This window comes from Podarcis bocagei (assembly GCF_964188305.1).
Source record: "Podarcis bocagei genome assembly, chromosome: 4".
Taxonomy (NCBI): Eukaryota; Metazoa; Chordata; class Lepidosauria; order Squamata; family Lacertidae; genus Podarcis; species Podarcis bocagei.
In genome coordinates, this window is record NC_138128.1 from 42,413,059 (window position 1) to 42,429,330 (window position 16,272).

A 16,272-nucleotide genomic window follows, 5' to 3' on the forward strand; every position below is an offset into this window, starting at 1 on the left:
CACCACTTTGTGCTTCTTGGAGGAACGTAATAAATACTGAACCAACTTCAGCCCAGTAAATGGTTCCTTAGGGCAGGAAAGTTCTGTTGCGCCAGAAGCGGTTTTGTCATGCTGGCGTCATGACCCAGAAAGCTGTCTGTGGACAAACGCCGGCTTCCTCGGCCTGAAGTGAGATGAGCGCCGCACCCCATAGTTGCCTTCGACTGGACTTAACTGTCCAGGGGTCATTTACCTTTTTACCTTTACATAATTTTCTTTGTATGCTGCCTTTCTGCAGTTTGAGCCATGCTCAAGGTGGCTTACAACGTGAAAAATACATAACTACAACATAACAAAAGTAGTCATAATCAACAAATCATTAGAAAATACACAAACTGAACAATTTCCACATAAATCACAATATCTAAAATAAAGATACAAAAAAGCAACAGCAACAACCCCCTGCAACAAAAACAAACTCCAAACACTCCAGCCCAAGAATCTGTGCAGGAGTAGGCAAAGGACCAGGTCATTCAGGATTCACAGCCAAGATGGACTGCATGCCTTAGCATCCACATCCTTATTTTAAACCACCAGCAGCAGTTTTAAAGAGGGTGGAGAGTACATGATCTGCCAACACTTCTGCTGATGGGGAAGAATGTGAAATGGGGTGGTGGAGGTGCCAATTGCTTTATGAAAAATGGAGACTTGTGTGAAGCAACACTTAGGCTGGCAGGATGGGGAGGGATAGGTGGTGTTGCATGTGAGAGGATTTTAGATACGGAGCTGGTGGGGAGCCTCAGTTGGTGGGAAGTTTTCAAATATATACGTATAGGTTGTTCAAGTTCATAGAAGGGGAGGTGGTGATGTGGGCAATACTGGTGAATGAATATTGGCAAGCAATGTTAGAATGACAATGGGTACTATTAGATATTGATATGTGAACCACCCTGAGACATCCGGGTATAGCACAGTATATAAATTCAATAAAATAATAATAATAATTAGCAATCCAGATTTGATGGCTAAATGACCAACAGTCTGCACTGCGTATCATATTATATGATCTACAAGGTTTTAAATTTTTTGTCATCTATCAGTAAGCATTCTATCAGGTTGCAGCAAAATGAGCAATGGGAAGCAGGTCAACTCCATTGGATCTTCCGAGAGACCAGCTCCTTTTGGTTTCAGTTTGAACAACCTTATGACCTTTGTAACTGTTATGAAATGGTGCTTGAATTTATTTGTTTTTCCCCTTTGGCATCATGCATTTTAAACAGTAAGGCAGGAATTGTCTTGTGGTGTTGTTGTTTTTTAATTAATCTGTAAGGGACTGTGGGAGTCTTTGTGCCTGAATAATGGAATGAAAGTGTTAAATAAAGAAAATACAGTGCTATTTTTCTAGAAAAAGACATGCTGGAACTCACCACGAACACCACCCTCATTCTCTTAGAATGGCAATGGTGCCCACCTGAGAGGTGCTGGAACGGAGTTCCAGTGAGTTTCCCCTTTAAAAAGTCCTGCGAAAAAATATAAATAAATAACCACTGATCCTACTTCCAGTGCTCCTTGCTGTCATTGCCACTCACTTACTTCCCCACTTGAGTAGGTGAGTAATTGGCTGCGTTTTGGGGGCATATCCCGCTCAAGAGGGCTCACAATATCATAAACATATGATATAAGCAAGGGCCAGATATAGCAGGAAGGAGGGGCAGCAAGGGGACGAAGAGGAGACACTACTACAGATGGTGTCCTGTCAAAAAATTAGTTCACATCATTTGGCAGTCCCACTGAATAAATCTTGCTGAGGGCTCTGCCACTTGAAAACCTGGGACTGGCTTTGAATATATGGGTGAGGCTTGAGTTGGGTTTAGACCAGATTACTTTTCCACAGCTGAGGCCCCATAAGTAGGCAGAAGGAATGTCACTTCAAGCAAGGGTAGTGTAGATAAGAGGTTTGGGTCTTGTACTCCTCATGCTGACTGTTGTGAAGGACAGGAGATGGAATCAAATACCCTGGAAAAGGGTGCAGTTGGGCAGAAGGTCCCAACTGAAGTAATTTATCTCATTGCTATTAAAGGACTCTCAAGTCTTGCAGGTTTTTAAACTGGGCTCAGGAAACAATGTTGCTGCTACTAGGAGCGTAGAACAGGGATGCGAAGGAAACGTGAGGCTCTTCAGATGCTGTTGGACTCAAGACTCCTATAATTGCTGGAGCCCAGGCACGAGGACGTTGGGCGCTTGTCGTCTCAACCACCTCTGGAGAGCAGGTGCCTCCTCCACGATGCAGAACTATGAAAGTGCAGAGCGGCACTGCAGCCTGGCAAGGGCTCGGGAGGAAGATTTCCTGCCTGGTCCTAAAGAGGATCTTCCTAGGGCTGGAGCCTGTACAGTACTATCTAACGCTAGTCGAGTTACCCTGAAACGAAAAAGCCACAAGTCTCTTGCAGCGGACTGCTCCGCGAAATAGCCTTTAGCTCTTTGTGCGTGTGCGTATTTGTGCGTAGGGTGGGGAAATAATACTAATAACAATACTAATTCAGCGGCGAGGTGGAAGCGGGAGATGCTGTTATGTCGGCAGACAATAAAGCGGGAAGGGTAGGGTGCAGCTTCACGGTACCGTAGGTTGCGTGCCCGCCTGCTTGCAGTTTGTGTTCCGCTTGGTGATGGGAACAGCGCCCCTGCTGGGCGACTGGAGCGTCGCCTGGAGCGGGACTTTGTTTGCCCATAGCCGAAATGGCGCCGCGAGCGTCAAGGATTGCTCCCAGACTGGTTCCCTCCGTAGGGCAAAGAGCCGCTTCGCCGCAGCTCTTCCTGGTAGCCGGCGAGGGGCCGGAACCGGAAGCGAGCTGTCAGGAAACCGAAGGAGCCGCGGCGGCTGAAGCAGGAAAGGAGCGTGGCGGTAGCTTACAGGCGCAATAATAATCCGTACGGCGCGAGAGCCCGGGCAGGAGCAGGAGGCGCCCTCTGGCTAAGTCGCGGCACCGGCACCATCGCCTCCCCCCCCGCCCCCGTGCGGTTCCCCAGCACTGGACGGTGAGTGGGTGCCTGGGTTCCCGGACACCCGCCTCTGAAGACGCCGCCGCCGCTTCTCCTTTTTCGGGCTCTCCTGGGGCGAGATCGGAGGAGGCGGAGTCCATAGGAGCAGGGAAAGCGGGGGGTCTAAGGGACTGGGGCGCGGAGAATTCGGGGTGGTTAAGCAGAGCAAGCTCGTGTTTCCAGCCTTGCAACACAGCCGCGCGATTTTAAGGCTGCAGTCCTGACGGAGTCGGCTCTGATGCTCAGGTGCTATTGAATCCCGTGGGTTTCACCCCCAGGGTTAGGATTGCAGCCCGAATTCCGGCAACTTTGTTGCGTCGTCAAGGATTCGGATATCTCGAACCGAAGGACAGAAGGCTGGCAGTTGGATGTTTATTCGCAGAGCTCCTTTGGATCCATACAGACAAGTATTTTTTTGCTAAAATTGTGTACTAAAAGGAAGATCTAACAAACGAGGGGGTTAGCCCCAGGGCTCTTAGATTCGGTGTTGTTGCAGCAGAGGGACAGGATCGCCTTTCTGAAATCTTACCTGCACAATGGGATTTGTGATCGCAATTGGCATGGTCAGAAGTATCATCATTTGCCATATCTGGACATGCCTGCGTCGTGGAGTCCCACAATGGTGCTAAGACTAGACCGTGAATTCACAGTAGGATCCATTGGATCAAGGGGGAAGCACTAGTTTTTTTTAAAAAAAATACTTACTAGGTAGCAGGGCTGAGAATGACACGTTCCTGCTGAGGATTTTGGAGATAGTAAGTTGGATGATAATGACCTAGATGGACTAGCGTCTGACTCAGCAGCTTCTTATGTAATTTCTGCAGTGCCACTTCTTACCTTTACAATATGAAGTACAAGTGAGACAAATTTACTACGTTTTTGGGAAGGATTCATTTTTCTGAGACCTCCGTTTCTCTACTCTCTCAGGCCAACTTCATAGATGATAGAATTGCCATGAGGCTTTTATATGTGCTTTAATATTGCGCTTCCTGCAATATGAAATTATTATTATTCACTTACAAAGTGCCTGCATATTCTAAGTGCTGTGCATGTATTAAAAGAGAAGACAGTCCCTGTAAATAGACTTACAATCTAATAGACATGATACAGAAGGGGAAAATGGAATCAGGAGGGGAAAAGAAGAAACGGGACTGGAACACCTGCTTATTCACTAGCTCATGATAGACTCATAGAATTGTATAGTTGGGAGGGACCCCGAGGGTCATCTAGTCCAACCCTCTGCAGTGTAGGAATTTCAACACGTGTTTCCCCAATACATGTGAATCAGCCCATTACCTCTGAATCAGTCCTAGAATTGACTCTTTATTTTCCCAGATTTTGTTTATTTATTTTCTTATATGCTGCCTTTCTTCCATCATGGAACCCAAGGTGGCACACACTTTATTCTCAGGTGGTTACCCAACCAGGTGCTGCTTAGCTTCAGCAAGATGGCTTGTGTCAAGATATATACCTTATAACTGATTGCACACCCGCGCGGATTTACAGAAGCATACACTTGCTTAACTATTTCTACTGAAATACAATGCTTAAGTTAAATGCCTTCATTTGTTTCCAGGTTCTTTTATAAGATGGGAACTCTAATTGCACTTATTGGAATATGGGTGAGCTTCTCCCTGGTAAAAGCAGATTCAAAAGCAGTGACGACTTCTTTGACTACTAAGTGGTTTTCCACACCTTTATTACTTGAAGCAAGGTAAGCAAGATGGCTAACTCAATGGGTTTTTAAAAAAAGCAGTTTACATATGTAATCTCCCATATAATTTGTGTCCCTATGTTACAAATGTGGGAGGCTTAGATAGTGGCTTGCCTTAAAAATACCCAGTAAATTAATTACTTAATGGAATTTGAATCCGGACTTGTGAAATGCAGTGTCATTGGGGTTTTAAATAAATCCCAAAACAAATAAAACTTAACATAATGTAATGATTCCTCTCCCCTCCTTTCTTCAGTGAATTTTTAGCAGAAGAAGGTCAAGAGAAATTTTGGAGCTTTGTTGAAACCTGTCAGGACTTTGGATCATCCAGTCATGATGGTAATTATTGCATTCCTTGGTTGCTTTGTAATCAGATAGGGTACGCTGTGCTGAATTCTTTGTAAAGGCTCATTGGTATAAATGACAAACACTTAATACAGTTGTACCTCGGACGTTGAACAGAATCCGTTCCGGAAGTCCATTCGACTTCCGAAACATTCAACTTTCAACGCGCTGCTTCTGATTGGCTGCAGGAAGCTCCTGCAGCCAATCAGAAGTCGCGGAAGCCCCATCGGACGTTCGGTTCCAAAAGAACGCTCGAAAACCAGAACACTCACTTCCGGTTTTTGATTGTTTGGGAGCCGGAACGTTTGACTCCCAAGGCGTTCAGGAGTCGAGGTACGACTGTAACTTGTTTTTCTCTTTCCATTTGTAGAATAATGCTAAATATAAAAATAGTAAAGATTTTCATTTATGCTTCACACTTTAATAGGAAATGGTAACCAGTCAAAGCTTATGCAGATATAAATTGGCCGTTTAAGGCAGATCTGTAGAACTTAGTGACTGACCAAGCCAAATAAACCTGCTAGCTGCATTTCCCCACTCTCAGAGCCTTTATCTGTGTTGCTGCCTACTTTGATCTTCAAAAGCAGATTTATTTTGACATGCCACAATACATAGTGGACAGTAATGACTGTAATTTATAATTGATATGTCTTTGGAGTGTTAACAAGCTAAAGTAACTAAGACATCGTTATTATTAATGAAGATATATAATATTTTGTTGTAATAGAATTATGTCATAATATGATAGAACTGCTTACCATTGAGGATGTCTCATTAAACGGATTAGACACATTCCAGCAGTCATATCTATAATGCACATGAATTCCAAGTATATCTTAAAAGCAAATATGTGCTTAGCAATTGTAGTAGTGAACAATGAGTGTGAATAATCAAGTTCAGAGAAAGAAAGAAAGATATTTTCTGTATGCAGTATTATATGGAGGTAGCCTAGGATCACAGTGTTTACCAGCTTGTAGTCATATATTTCCAACTTGATGACTGCACAGGATGCTGATTCCTTGTGTTGTTTTAAATTGTGTCACTTTTTGCATACAGTTGTAGTATGAACCACGACAATTATCACTGATTTTTAAAATCCCTCTGCACTTGCATTAAAAACTAAATAGTTTACTTTATGGGTTGGCAGGTACTGATTATTCCTCTTACTATGCAATGCTGCAAGCAGCTTCCCAGAATCTTTCACCTTTGCAACAGAACTTGTTGAAATTTGCCTTGTCTTTGCGCTCTTATTCAGCTACGGTTCAAGCCTTCCAGCAGGTTAGTATATAGCTTTTGGAACATTTCTGATTCTCATGCTTTCATACAGACAGTAATGCAAAAGGAAACATTGGGTGTCTCCTCTCCCTGAACTAGCAACCTAAGCCTTGTGTTTGACCATATTACAATGACTAATTTTTTGACAGTGACGGACTATACTGTGTATATTGGGAGTGGTAATATGTTGATGGACCTTATTGAGTTGACAGATAATATCACCTTCCCTGATTGATTGATTGATTGCCAGCCTAGACACCAAGGTTAGGTGTAGTGTCTAGGCATTGACAATCTTCCACCTCTTTCCTGACCACTGCCCAGAGAAGTATTGGGCATGGTACCAGTGCTGCAAAAGTTACCACATGGATATTTACGTTCCTTTAAAAAACCCCAAAAACTTAAATTTAAAAGGAACGGCTTCTCATTTTGCAGTTGCAAAGGAAACTGCTTCAGTATCCTGCCCACCATCTTGTTCGCCTCAATAGCTGCTCACCCAGCATTAATAATAAACACAACACAAGACTGAGAGAAATAAAAGAGAGGAGAGAGATTGGGGGGGGGGGAGGGAAGGGAGCAAATAAAGTTGCTGTAAGATTATCCCTCTTTCTCTCATTTAGCTCCAAGACAGGAGACCTTTCTTGATTGATTATAAAATGGAGTGATCTTTATTTTGTGTGGTATTTGTCTTTGAAAGAATCTAAGAAGTTTATTCTACCCTCCTCGCTGGTATCCATCTGGGCTGGAAGCAGAAAAGCTGTGCAAATGCCCCCATTCCACAAGTCGTGGCCAGTTTTTTTGATGTGACTCAGTGCTCTACTGTTCGTTCATATGGATCAAAAATGACAATGCACAGATGAATCTATTAGAAGCAGAGTATCTTGTGATCCTGTTACTATGACCATGATTTCCCCCCACTCTGAAAAAGGTTGACATCTTACTATAATAGATCCATTTTAATACAGATAGCAGCTGATGAGCCCCCACCAGAGGGATGTAATGCATTTTTTGTTGTACATGGAGAGAAGACGTGTGAATCTGACAAACTCAAAATGCTTCTACAAACAGCTTCAGAAAGGTAGTTTTATTTTGTACCAAGGCAGCTATGCTGCTTATTTTGTTAAAATAGGGCAATCTGATTCAGTGTTGGTCATTTGTTCTGTATTACATAATTCTATGATTTCATGGTTTCACGATGTTTAAATAATTTTATTGTACACTGCTTTGCTATTTTTTATGAGTTGGGGAATTATAAATATTCTGATTAAATGATTGATTAGAATCTTAACATGTTGCTACTTTGGACATAAGGTCCCAGAGTGGGATGCAATCATAAGATTCTGGGGTGGGTTACAACAGTAGATTACAACAAAGATACAAATAGATAACAGCATTACAAGTATAAAACGCATACCGTTCAGTTCCATTTGCAATGGCTTTATAAGTTACACCATTTTAGGAATTCATTCAGTTCCACAATCGTGAGAAGCAGAGCAATAAAGCGCTGGGATTTCCATATGGAAATCTTATTTTAATTCTTCATGAATCACATTTAATGATTCAAGCATTAGAATAAGGACTGTCATAGTTACCTATTTATGTCTCTTCTATATGTTCATTGTAGTCATAAGCATTACCTAATCTTGTTTAAATACAGTATTTATATTGGGGTGTTCGTCTTGTTCCAGGCCAAAGCCTTTTATATTCAAAGGTGACCACAAATATCCAGTCTCAGACCCCGAAAGTCCTGTGGTAATCTTGTATGCTGAGATTGGCTCTGAGGAGATGTCTAGATTTCACAGACTACTTGTATCAAAAGTCAATGCTGGAGAAATCACCTACATTCTTAGGCATTACATCGCTGTAAGTACTAAAACAATTTTAGGAAAGTCCATATGATTTCCAGTATTTTTCAGGAGCAATATTAGTTATTTAGGTGCCACTTCAAGAATATTTTGCATTGAGTTCTAAAATCGTGTGTGCTTTTATATAAACCATATTGCCAGTTTTTGATTGCTTTCAATATTGCAACATTTTTGTGTTTTGAAAGAGGGGTTATCTTTTCTGATTATACTGAAAGATTTACAGTGGTGCCCCACAAGACAAATGCCTCGCAAGACGAAAAACTCGCTAGACGAAAGGGTTTTGCGGTTTTTGAGCTGCTTCGCAAGACGAATTTCCCTATGGGCTTGCTTCGCAAGACGAAAACGTCTTGCGTTTTTTGCAAGTTTGTTTCCTTTTTCTTAACACCATTAATACAGTTGCGACTTGACTTCGAGGAGCAACTCATAGAACGTGGTGTGGTAGCCTTTTTTGAGGTTTTTGGCGATTTTTGAAGCTTTTCCAAAACTTTTCCGACACTGTGCTTCGCAAGACGAAAAATTCGCTAGACGAAAAAACTCGCGGAACGAATTAATTTCGTCTTGCGAGGCACCACTGTATTCGTCTTATTCGTACAAGACAACTGTGAAGCTGAATCTAGACTCACTGTTTTAAAGATCTAGAAACTGTTAGGTCTCAATTTGAAGAGGTAATAGATTCAGGATATTTCTGGTTACAGTTCTTTTTATAGTCTTACTGCCCCTTATAACTTTTGTGGCAATGTGCAATGAAATTTGAGGTTCCAGATATGTAAATACCCGCATGAGAAGGATTGCCAAGACAGCAGGAATCACTACAAGAGCTTCTTAGATGGAAACTACATTTTTCATCCTCCTACCAGTTGGAGTTCTGAATTGGGCTGCAACTTTCTTATCACAGAGAGGGTGGGTGTTTATAGCTGAGCTGAAACACAGCTGGGCACTTGTTCCAAGTTTAAATCAGGATGGTCCAACTGCCTGTGATTATGGTTTGGCAAAGTTGGGAGAGATAAACCTAGCAAATGTCTTGTTGTGCCCATGTTACCTTGCTTTTACTCCTTTCTCTCTTGTAGAATCCAAGTAAAGAAAGAGTCTACCTGTCAGGCTATGGTGTGGAGCTGGCCATTAAAAGCACAGAATATAAGGCCAAGGATGATACCCAGGTGAAAGGTGAATTCCTACCTTAAGAGCAGTGATGGTTCCACCATGAACTGGAATATGTTCCAAAGTTGTTTTTTAAATTCTCTTCATATGCTCTCACTGTTATTCTATTTGGAATTGAATCACTTTTTCAGGGTATATTAGCAATACGCTGCAGTAATCTAAATCATTCGTATTTATTTATGTACAACCTTTCCACAAGGGAATTCTGCTCAAAATGGCTTGTAACAAGCTAAATAACAATAAATGAAAACCCACTGAGTAGCAATCACTCTGGAATTGATTGCACTTTGACAGGAGCTGCTGAAGCTAGACTAGGCAACCTTTGGATTGATACTCTTAAGGACTGGAAGGTTCATGCATATATTGATGTACTTTAGGATGAGGCAACTTGCCCAGGCAACCCATTAGCTTCCCTTGACGTGGCAGGATTGTGTAGGCTACCAGTTCAAGCTGGAGTGGGAAGCTTGTCTGGACTTGCTCTCTCCCTGGCTGTTAGCAATCTGTGTGCCCAATTTCCCCTCAGGACCTAGTTCCAGGGTCTTGCCTCACACTTCCTTCGTCATCTTCTGCTTTCCTTGCAAGGCTGCCTAACCTCTTACACACGTTTAATTTCCTCCCACAGATCCTTTTTTATGATAATAAGCTGTGGTGCATGAAAAGTAGCACATTTTCTATATGAAGGAAAAGCCATTGTAATTTTTATCTGTGTTTTGTATATCCTACTTTGTGTTAATCCCTCCCTTCCACCAGTTTGCTGGCTTCAAATGCTACTAGCATGGTGTTGGCTACTAAGTAAAAACATGCAGAAACACATGCAGAGGCAGAATGAGGAGTGTCGTCATCGTTCTGTCCTTTTTTGTGCGACAAGCCACTTCTTTAGAAAAAAGTGTTTGATGTTTGCTCCCTCTGGAGCCAGAGTGAGGAGAGTCTCACTCTGAGACTCTTCACAGTAGCAGTGGAGAGCAACACCAGAGTATTCACTGGTTGACAGAAGTAGCATTATAAAATCCTCAGGGAATGAGTGGCAACGAATGTCACTGTTCCCCCCTCACCAGGGAATGACCCCATTACACTTTGGTGCCTGTTGTAAGAAGTAGCAGCAATTGTCTACTTATCTTAGAAACAAGAAGTGCTTGCTGTTACAGCTGTCTGCAGTGCTAATATTGTGTGCTGAAGGCTTGCAAAGCGTGTCAGACTCTTTATGACTGATCGTTTCCTAAATGGTATCATAATCAGGAGTTTTTTCATGTTTCTATAGGTGCAGATGTGAATGCAACAGTAATAGGTGAAAATGACCCAATTGATGAAGTGCAGGGATTTCTATTTGGAAAACTGAGGTACGTCATGCTCTTGACAAACATGTTCATTTTCCTTGGCTTTTCCACCTAAGGCATTCCAGAAACAAACTTGCAAGGAAATACATAAAGAAGATTGCAGGGAGGCGGCTCGGTAAAAGTGCACATGTTTTGCTTGCGAAAGGTCCCAGGTTTGGTCCCGGCATCAGCAGGTGAGGATGGGAAGCACTTCTACCTGAAACCCTGAGAGCTGCTGCCAGTAAGTGTTGGCAGTCTTGAGTTAGATGGGCCTATTAAACTGTATACAGCAGCTTCCTCTGTTACTTTTAGCTGCATTTTCCGACTAAAGCCTACAAAATATTAAGAAAAGGGACCCAAATCCACATCTATTAAGGGCAGTTAATGGATGTTTGCTCCCTCTGGAGCCAGAGTGAGGAGAGTTTCACTCTGAGACTCTTCACAGTAGCGGCTTAGTCATGACCTGGAAGCTGTCTGCAGACAAACGCCGGCTCCCTCGGCCTATAGAGCGAGATGAGCGCGCAACCCCAGAGTCGTCCGCTAATGGTCAGGGGTACCCTTACCTTTAATAATATAGGTTTCCTTAATTCATTTTTTATTCCAGGCAGTTGCACCCCAGTTTGAAAGAAGAACTGAAAGAACTAAGAAAACATCTTGTTGAAAGCACCAATGAAATGGCGCCCTTAAAAGTGTGGCAATTACAAGGTAAGTATCCATATTAGACCCCTCTCCTGCAAATCTGAAATGTGAGCTTCAACTTCCTAGGAGCTCTTATGCTGCACTTAAGTCCTTATATACACACACACTAAAATAAATTTATTATGCCTTCGTTACGAAGTGCTCCTGTGTCAGCAGAAGCATCCATAAATGCAACCGTTCCTGGAACAGATACAAGCATGAAGACACTTTCCATCAGCACCACCCCAAGGCATTTTCCCTTTGTGCAAAGCATCCAATTGAATGCTGTTGCATTTTTTACACGTCAACATATTTCAAAGCACAGGTTCCTTCAGCAACCATCTTAAACTTTTGAATTACATAGAATAGCTGAAGTAGTTTCCTCATGGTGCCAGATAGGTACAATATTTCTGCAAACTGCTTCAGCTCTTCTGCATACTTTGAAGAAGAAAACTTTGCTCCTAACAGCATTCACCTGGAGTTCATCTTCTATGTCTTCAATCCAAAATCCCATTGTGCCTGGCTGCGATGGACTTTGATGAAGGTGTCCCTCTACCCACAGAGTGATGCCAGCATCAACTCCCAGCTCCTCATTCCACCTGGTGGTAGCTCATGGAAAGCCCCTAAATGGGGTGTTCTAGGGAAGCCCCATGACTGTCACTGCTGGATCCCAAGCAGACCCCACTGCTGCCTTGTGATGTCTTCAAGCCGAATCATTGCACCAGCTCCAGGCTGCCACAGTGATTTGCCTGCCTCTTCTGCTGTGGCCAGCAGGAGCAAGATGGCTGCCAAGGTGGTGACAACACAACCCTGCCACTGCCTGCCAGGGCTTTGGATTGCTCTGTTAGTTGGCATTAAGCAAACAAGTTCCTTCTTTTGCATTCTTCTTATTTCGGTGCCTCCGATTTTTTTTTGCCAGTTGCATTCTTCGCAGCTGCATTATAGTTACGGCTCATAGTTGCATTATAGATAACTCAAGGTGACGAAAGACTGCAGTCCTGAACCCACTTGGGAGTAAGCCCCATTGGAGGCAGTGGCATTTTCTTCTGAGTAAACCTGTGCAGTAAAATTCCCAAATCCTTCTGGTTCACTTCCAACTGGTGCATGTTTCTCGGCATTATATTCAGTTGTATGAATTGTGCTAAGAACAGAACATTGGTGGATGCGCTGGCTTGATCCAGGGATGCCCTTACACATGAACTCCGCTTCAGCCATGTGAGCAGTTTCATCAAAGTGCGTGAGAGGAATAATTGGGTGTTTAAGAGCTTCAAGAGATTAGGCTGACCTTGGCACCTAGCAGAGTTAAGCTTTACAACGTTCCAGGTTTGAAGGACTGCCTTATGATTGAACTATTTTCAATTTTAGATCTGAGCTTCCAAACTGCTGCCCGTATTCTGGCTGCTCCTACGGTGGATGCTTTGATGGTCATGAAAGATCTAAGTCAGAATTTTCCCACAAAGGCTAGGTAACTGCTGCTGCTGCTGCTAAGCAAATGTAGATTATTGTGCTGTTTACTTTGGTGAAAGTGATCAAAGATCCCAGAGTAGATTGGGGATCCTGGTTGTTGAAACGGAAACAAACTACTTTGGCCCCCTTACTTGTGGGGAAATGGTTGCCTCAGTGTGGTCCATCCAGCTTCCACCAGCTAACTGATAGTTTGGCAACGAGCAATTGTGGAATTAGATCATTTTAAAAGGGAAGACTTGCTTTTCAACATATCTGCTATAATTTTGCTCTTAATACCTTGAAAACTTTGGTATGAATTGGTGGTGAAATACCCCTTGCATATTTGAAAATATTAAATATGGCCACCTTGGAAGTTCAATGAAAATGCAAGGTTTTTCTCTGATAAAGTAGAGACAATTTGGCAGCAGAAAGGATTCACATATACAGAAAGGCGCTGGAGGTGGAGAAAATGCCTGCGTTCAGCCAGGAATAAGAAAACCATTCATAATCAGTTTGCGAGAAACTGGGGCAGGAAAGACATAACCGGGCAGCTATACAGCCAACAACAACCTGCACTGATCATATCTTCAGTGAGGGGGGCAGGCTATACCTGAAAAGTCAGTATTTCTGCATCATCAGTACTACAGCATTTGTAATCTTAAGTGCATATTAGTGTTTTCTATTAAATAAGAGCTGTTAAGTTCATAGTTGGCTCAGATTACCAATCTCTTTTAAGGGATAATAACTTCCTCCTGGTCTGTGTCCTTTTGGATTTAAAAGCTGAAAGCACTTAATTCTTGTGCAACCATTTTTGGCACAAATTTTGAAGATGTCAAACTTTGCAGGGTTTAGTATGTGAAGTCCCCCCCCCCATTGATTGCACTAGAGAGCTTAAATGAAATAGATGAATTGTCCTTGCAGTTACAATGTTTTCTATACTGTATGAATTCCAGTATCTGTTTACTTGTAACAATTGTATGCCCTAGTGGGACATGTTGGAGTGGAACAGATGTAAAAACAAAAGAAGAGGTAGGACAGGCAATTAATGATAACTTGTGACTCTTTTGGTTTCTGTAGGGCAATAACAAAAACAGTTGTTTCTTCAGAACTCAGATCAGAAATTGAAGAGAACCAAAAGGTAATTGTATGGAGCCTTATTGTATTGGAGCCTATTGGCAAATAGGGATTTGAACCTAGGTCTCCTGGGCTAACACTAGCCATTAAGCCACACTGCCTCTCTGTATTTAAAAAGTACATTTTAACTAGCTCTAAATACTTTGAAATGCTGTTCTTCTTCCAGAATGTCCAGAATGTTTTGTTGGTTTCTGGTTGTACTGTAGTAGCTACAGTCTGGGGCAGAATTTGGAGGAAAGGTTCTTCATTATATCATAGAACCATAGAATTGTAGAGTTGGAAGGGGCACCGAGGGCCATCTAGTCTAACCCCCTGCAATGCAGGAATCTCATCTAAAGCATCTAGGACAGGTGGCCAGCCAACCTCTACTTAAATACCTCCGGTGAAGAAGACTCCACTACTTCTGAGGGAGTTTGTTCCAGTGAACCCTAACACTGTTCTGTGCAAGGTTTATATTCTACAAGCTCAGAAACTATGAGCCAAGTGGATCCTAACTGGTTTTATCTGGTTATTTCCCAGGGAATAGTCACAAGCTGTTACTCAAGGAAAACTTGGCCTTTTGGGTTTTGTCTTGCTTTTGAATAAGTCCCAGTGCGTGTCAAACTTGAAACTTAGTGGCTTCTGTGATGTGTTCTGGGGATTAAACAAATAGAAACTTTAACAACTGGCACAGCAGGAGCAGTACAATCCCCTCAATTGACTTCTTTATCTCTGTTTAAGACTGAAATCACAGCGTAATTGAATCTGCTGCATAATATCTGTTTAACTTTCTCTTTAAGGGAATAATGTATCTATCTGCATATCTATTTACTGTAAGAAATGTCAGGGTGAATGTGCAAAATATCAGGAATGCTGTCTTAACAAGCTCCCTGAAGAGTCCCATTCTAGAAAAGAATTACCTCAGAGGAACTGGGTTGTCACAACAATTAGAAAAGAAACAGTGGGGCAGAATGTTGTTCAGATATCAGAATACAAATACCACTTAACAGTTCAGCATAACAGGTTTTAACAGTGCAATCCCAGACATGTTTACCTAAAAGTAAGCCCCACTAAATAAGTGGGTATAGGATTGCAACCTAGATTGCTCTAAATCTACAATGAGGACTGAACTTTGCAATTTACATGGCATCAAAAAATGCTTATTATTATATATGAATCTCAGTCTTGAGGGTAGGTTGGTTGAAGTGAGAGAAGTAACTTTGGTAAGATTATTTTTCTTTGCTTGATTTAGCCCCCAGAGGTGACCTCAGACAGCTTTGTGTGCCCATTTTGATTTCATCTGGGCTTGAATGCAAATGATGGCCACTGATAGTGGCCTTTATATTTTGCTTATGGTGCACTAACTTTATCCCTTTTACATCAGTCTCTATTATACTTTCAGCTAGTAAGCCGCCACCCCCATATCATTTATCAGCCATATATCATAAGTGCCTCAATATTCCTTAAAATGGCTAACATGATTCTAGAGTATGATAAAACCACTTTGTTAAATTTATTTATCGGTCAAGTGTGTAGGCAGATTGCTTGAGGACAAGTAAGTAGTTGATACATTTTACTTCCCCATGTCTACATAGAACCTTGGATGCTATAAAGAAGAGCAGTAATTGAAATGGGAACACAGCTTGTAATTGCTCCACATCATCAAAGAATGGGCAGTCAGCAGGCCTTATTTAGCATGCAATCCAAACCCCTGGTGGTTGGCAGCAGGGCTTAACGGGTACTACAATAACATCTGGAGTCTCTCTGCTTGTGCCAGGCAGGTTGCAAGTTGTGATGGGTAGGAAAACATTTTAGTTCAGTGGCACCAGCTCCAGGTTGGTGCAACAGAGAGGCCTGGATTAACTTGGAGGTACTTAGAAGCCAATGAATAAAGGCAGCAACCATTTTGCATGCATCCACCAATGTGTGGGTCCTTTTGGATTTGGAACAAGGCAGAATGGGGTTGGGTTGGGTTTATGTGCACTCCGCTGAGGTGCACAGGGGCCAGGAATGGAACCTGGGCAAAATGGTCGTCACCTGTACTTGGCTGCTCCAGTTCACTTGAAAGTTCATTGGTAGGTGAGCCCTGCTAATAGCAGAGCATGAATACAAGTAAAGGGAAACCTCCTCATCCAGACTCCTTCCTATGTGGTGGATCAGGGGTTTGGATCACTCTATTAATACAGTCATACCTCGGGTTACAGACGCTTCGGGTTGTGCAATTTTGGGTTGCGCACTGCGCCAAACCCGGAAGTACCAGAACGGGTTACTTCCAGGTTTCGGCGCTTGCCCATGTGCAGAAGCGCTGAATTGCGACCCGCGCGTGCACAGACGCACTTTTGCGGCTTGC

The 16,272-nt window shown here is 42.6% G+C and overlaps 1 protein-coding gene across 2 annotated transcripts in view; it reads left to right on the forward strand.

Annotated features, from left to right (window-relative positions):
* Positions 1 to 2,823: 2,823 nt before the first annotated feature.
* UGGT1 (UDP-glucose glycoprotein glucosyltransferase 1) overlaps positions 2,824 to 16,272 on the forward strand; it is a 39,139-nt gene continuing 25,690 nt past the window's right edge. The window contains exons 1-11 of one of the 2 annotated variants that reach the window (XM_081191100.1): positions 2,824 to 3,015; positions 4,595 to 4,732; positions 4,989 to 5,071; positions 6,225 to 6,355; positions 7,315 to 7,427; positions 8,038 to 8,212; positions 9,282 to 9,378; positions 10,631 to 10,709; positions 11,290 to 11,390; positions 12,729 to 12,828; positions 13,887 to 13,947. In XM_081191100.1, coding sequence (XP_081047226.1) covers positions 4,608 to 4,732; positions 4,989 to 5,071; positions 6,225 to 6,355; positions 7,315 to 7,427; positions 8,038 to 8,212; positions 9,282 to 9,378; positions 10,631 to 10,709; positions 11,290 to 11,390; positions 12,729 to 12,828; positions 13,887 to 13,947 — 1,065 coding nt within the window. In that variant the 5' untranslated portion in view covers positions 2,824 to 3,015; positions 4,595 to 4,607. The remainder of the gene's footprint in view (positions 3,016 to 4,594; positions 4,733 to 4,988; positions 5,072 to 6,224; positions 6,356 to 7,314; positions 7,428 to 8,037; positions 8,213 to 9,281; positions 9,379 to 10,630; positions 10,710 to 11,289; positions 11,391 to 12,728; positions 12,829 to 13,886; positions 13,948 to 16,272) is intronic. The other variant, XM_081191099.1, reaches the window with a different exon arrangement.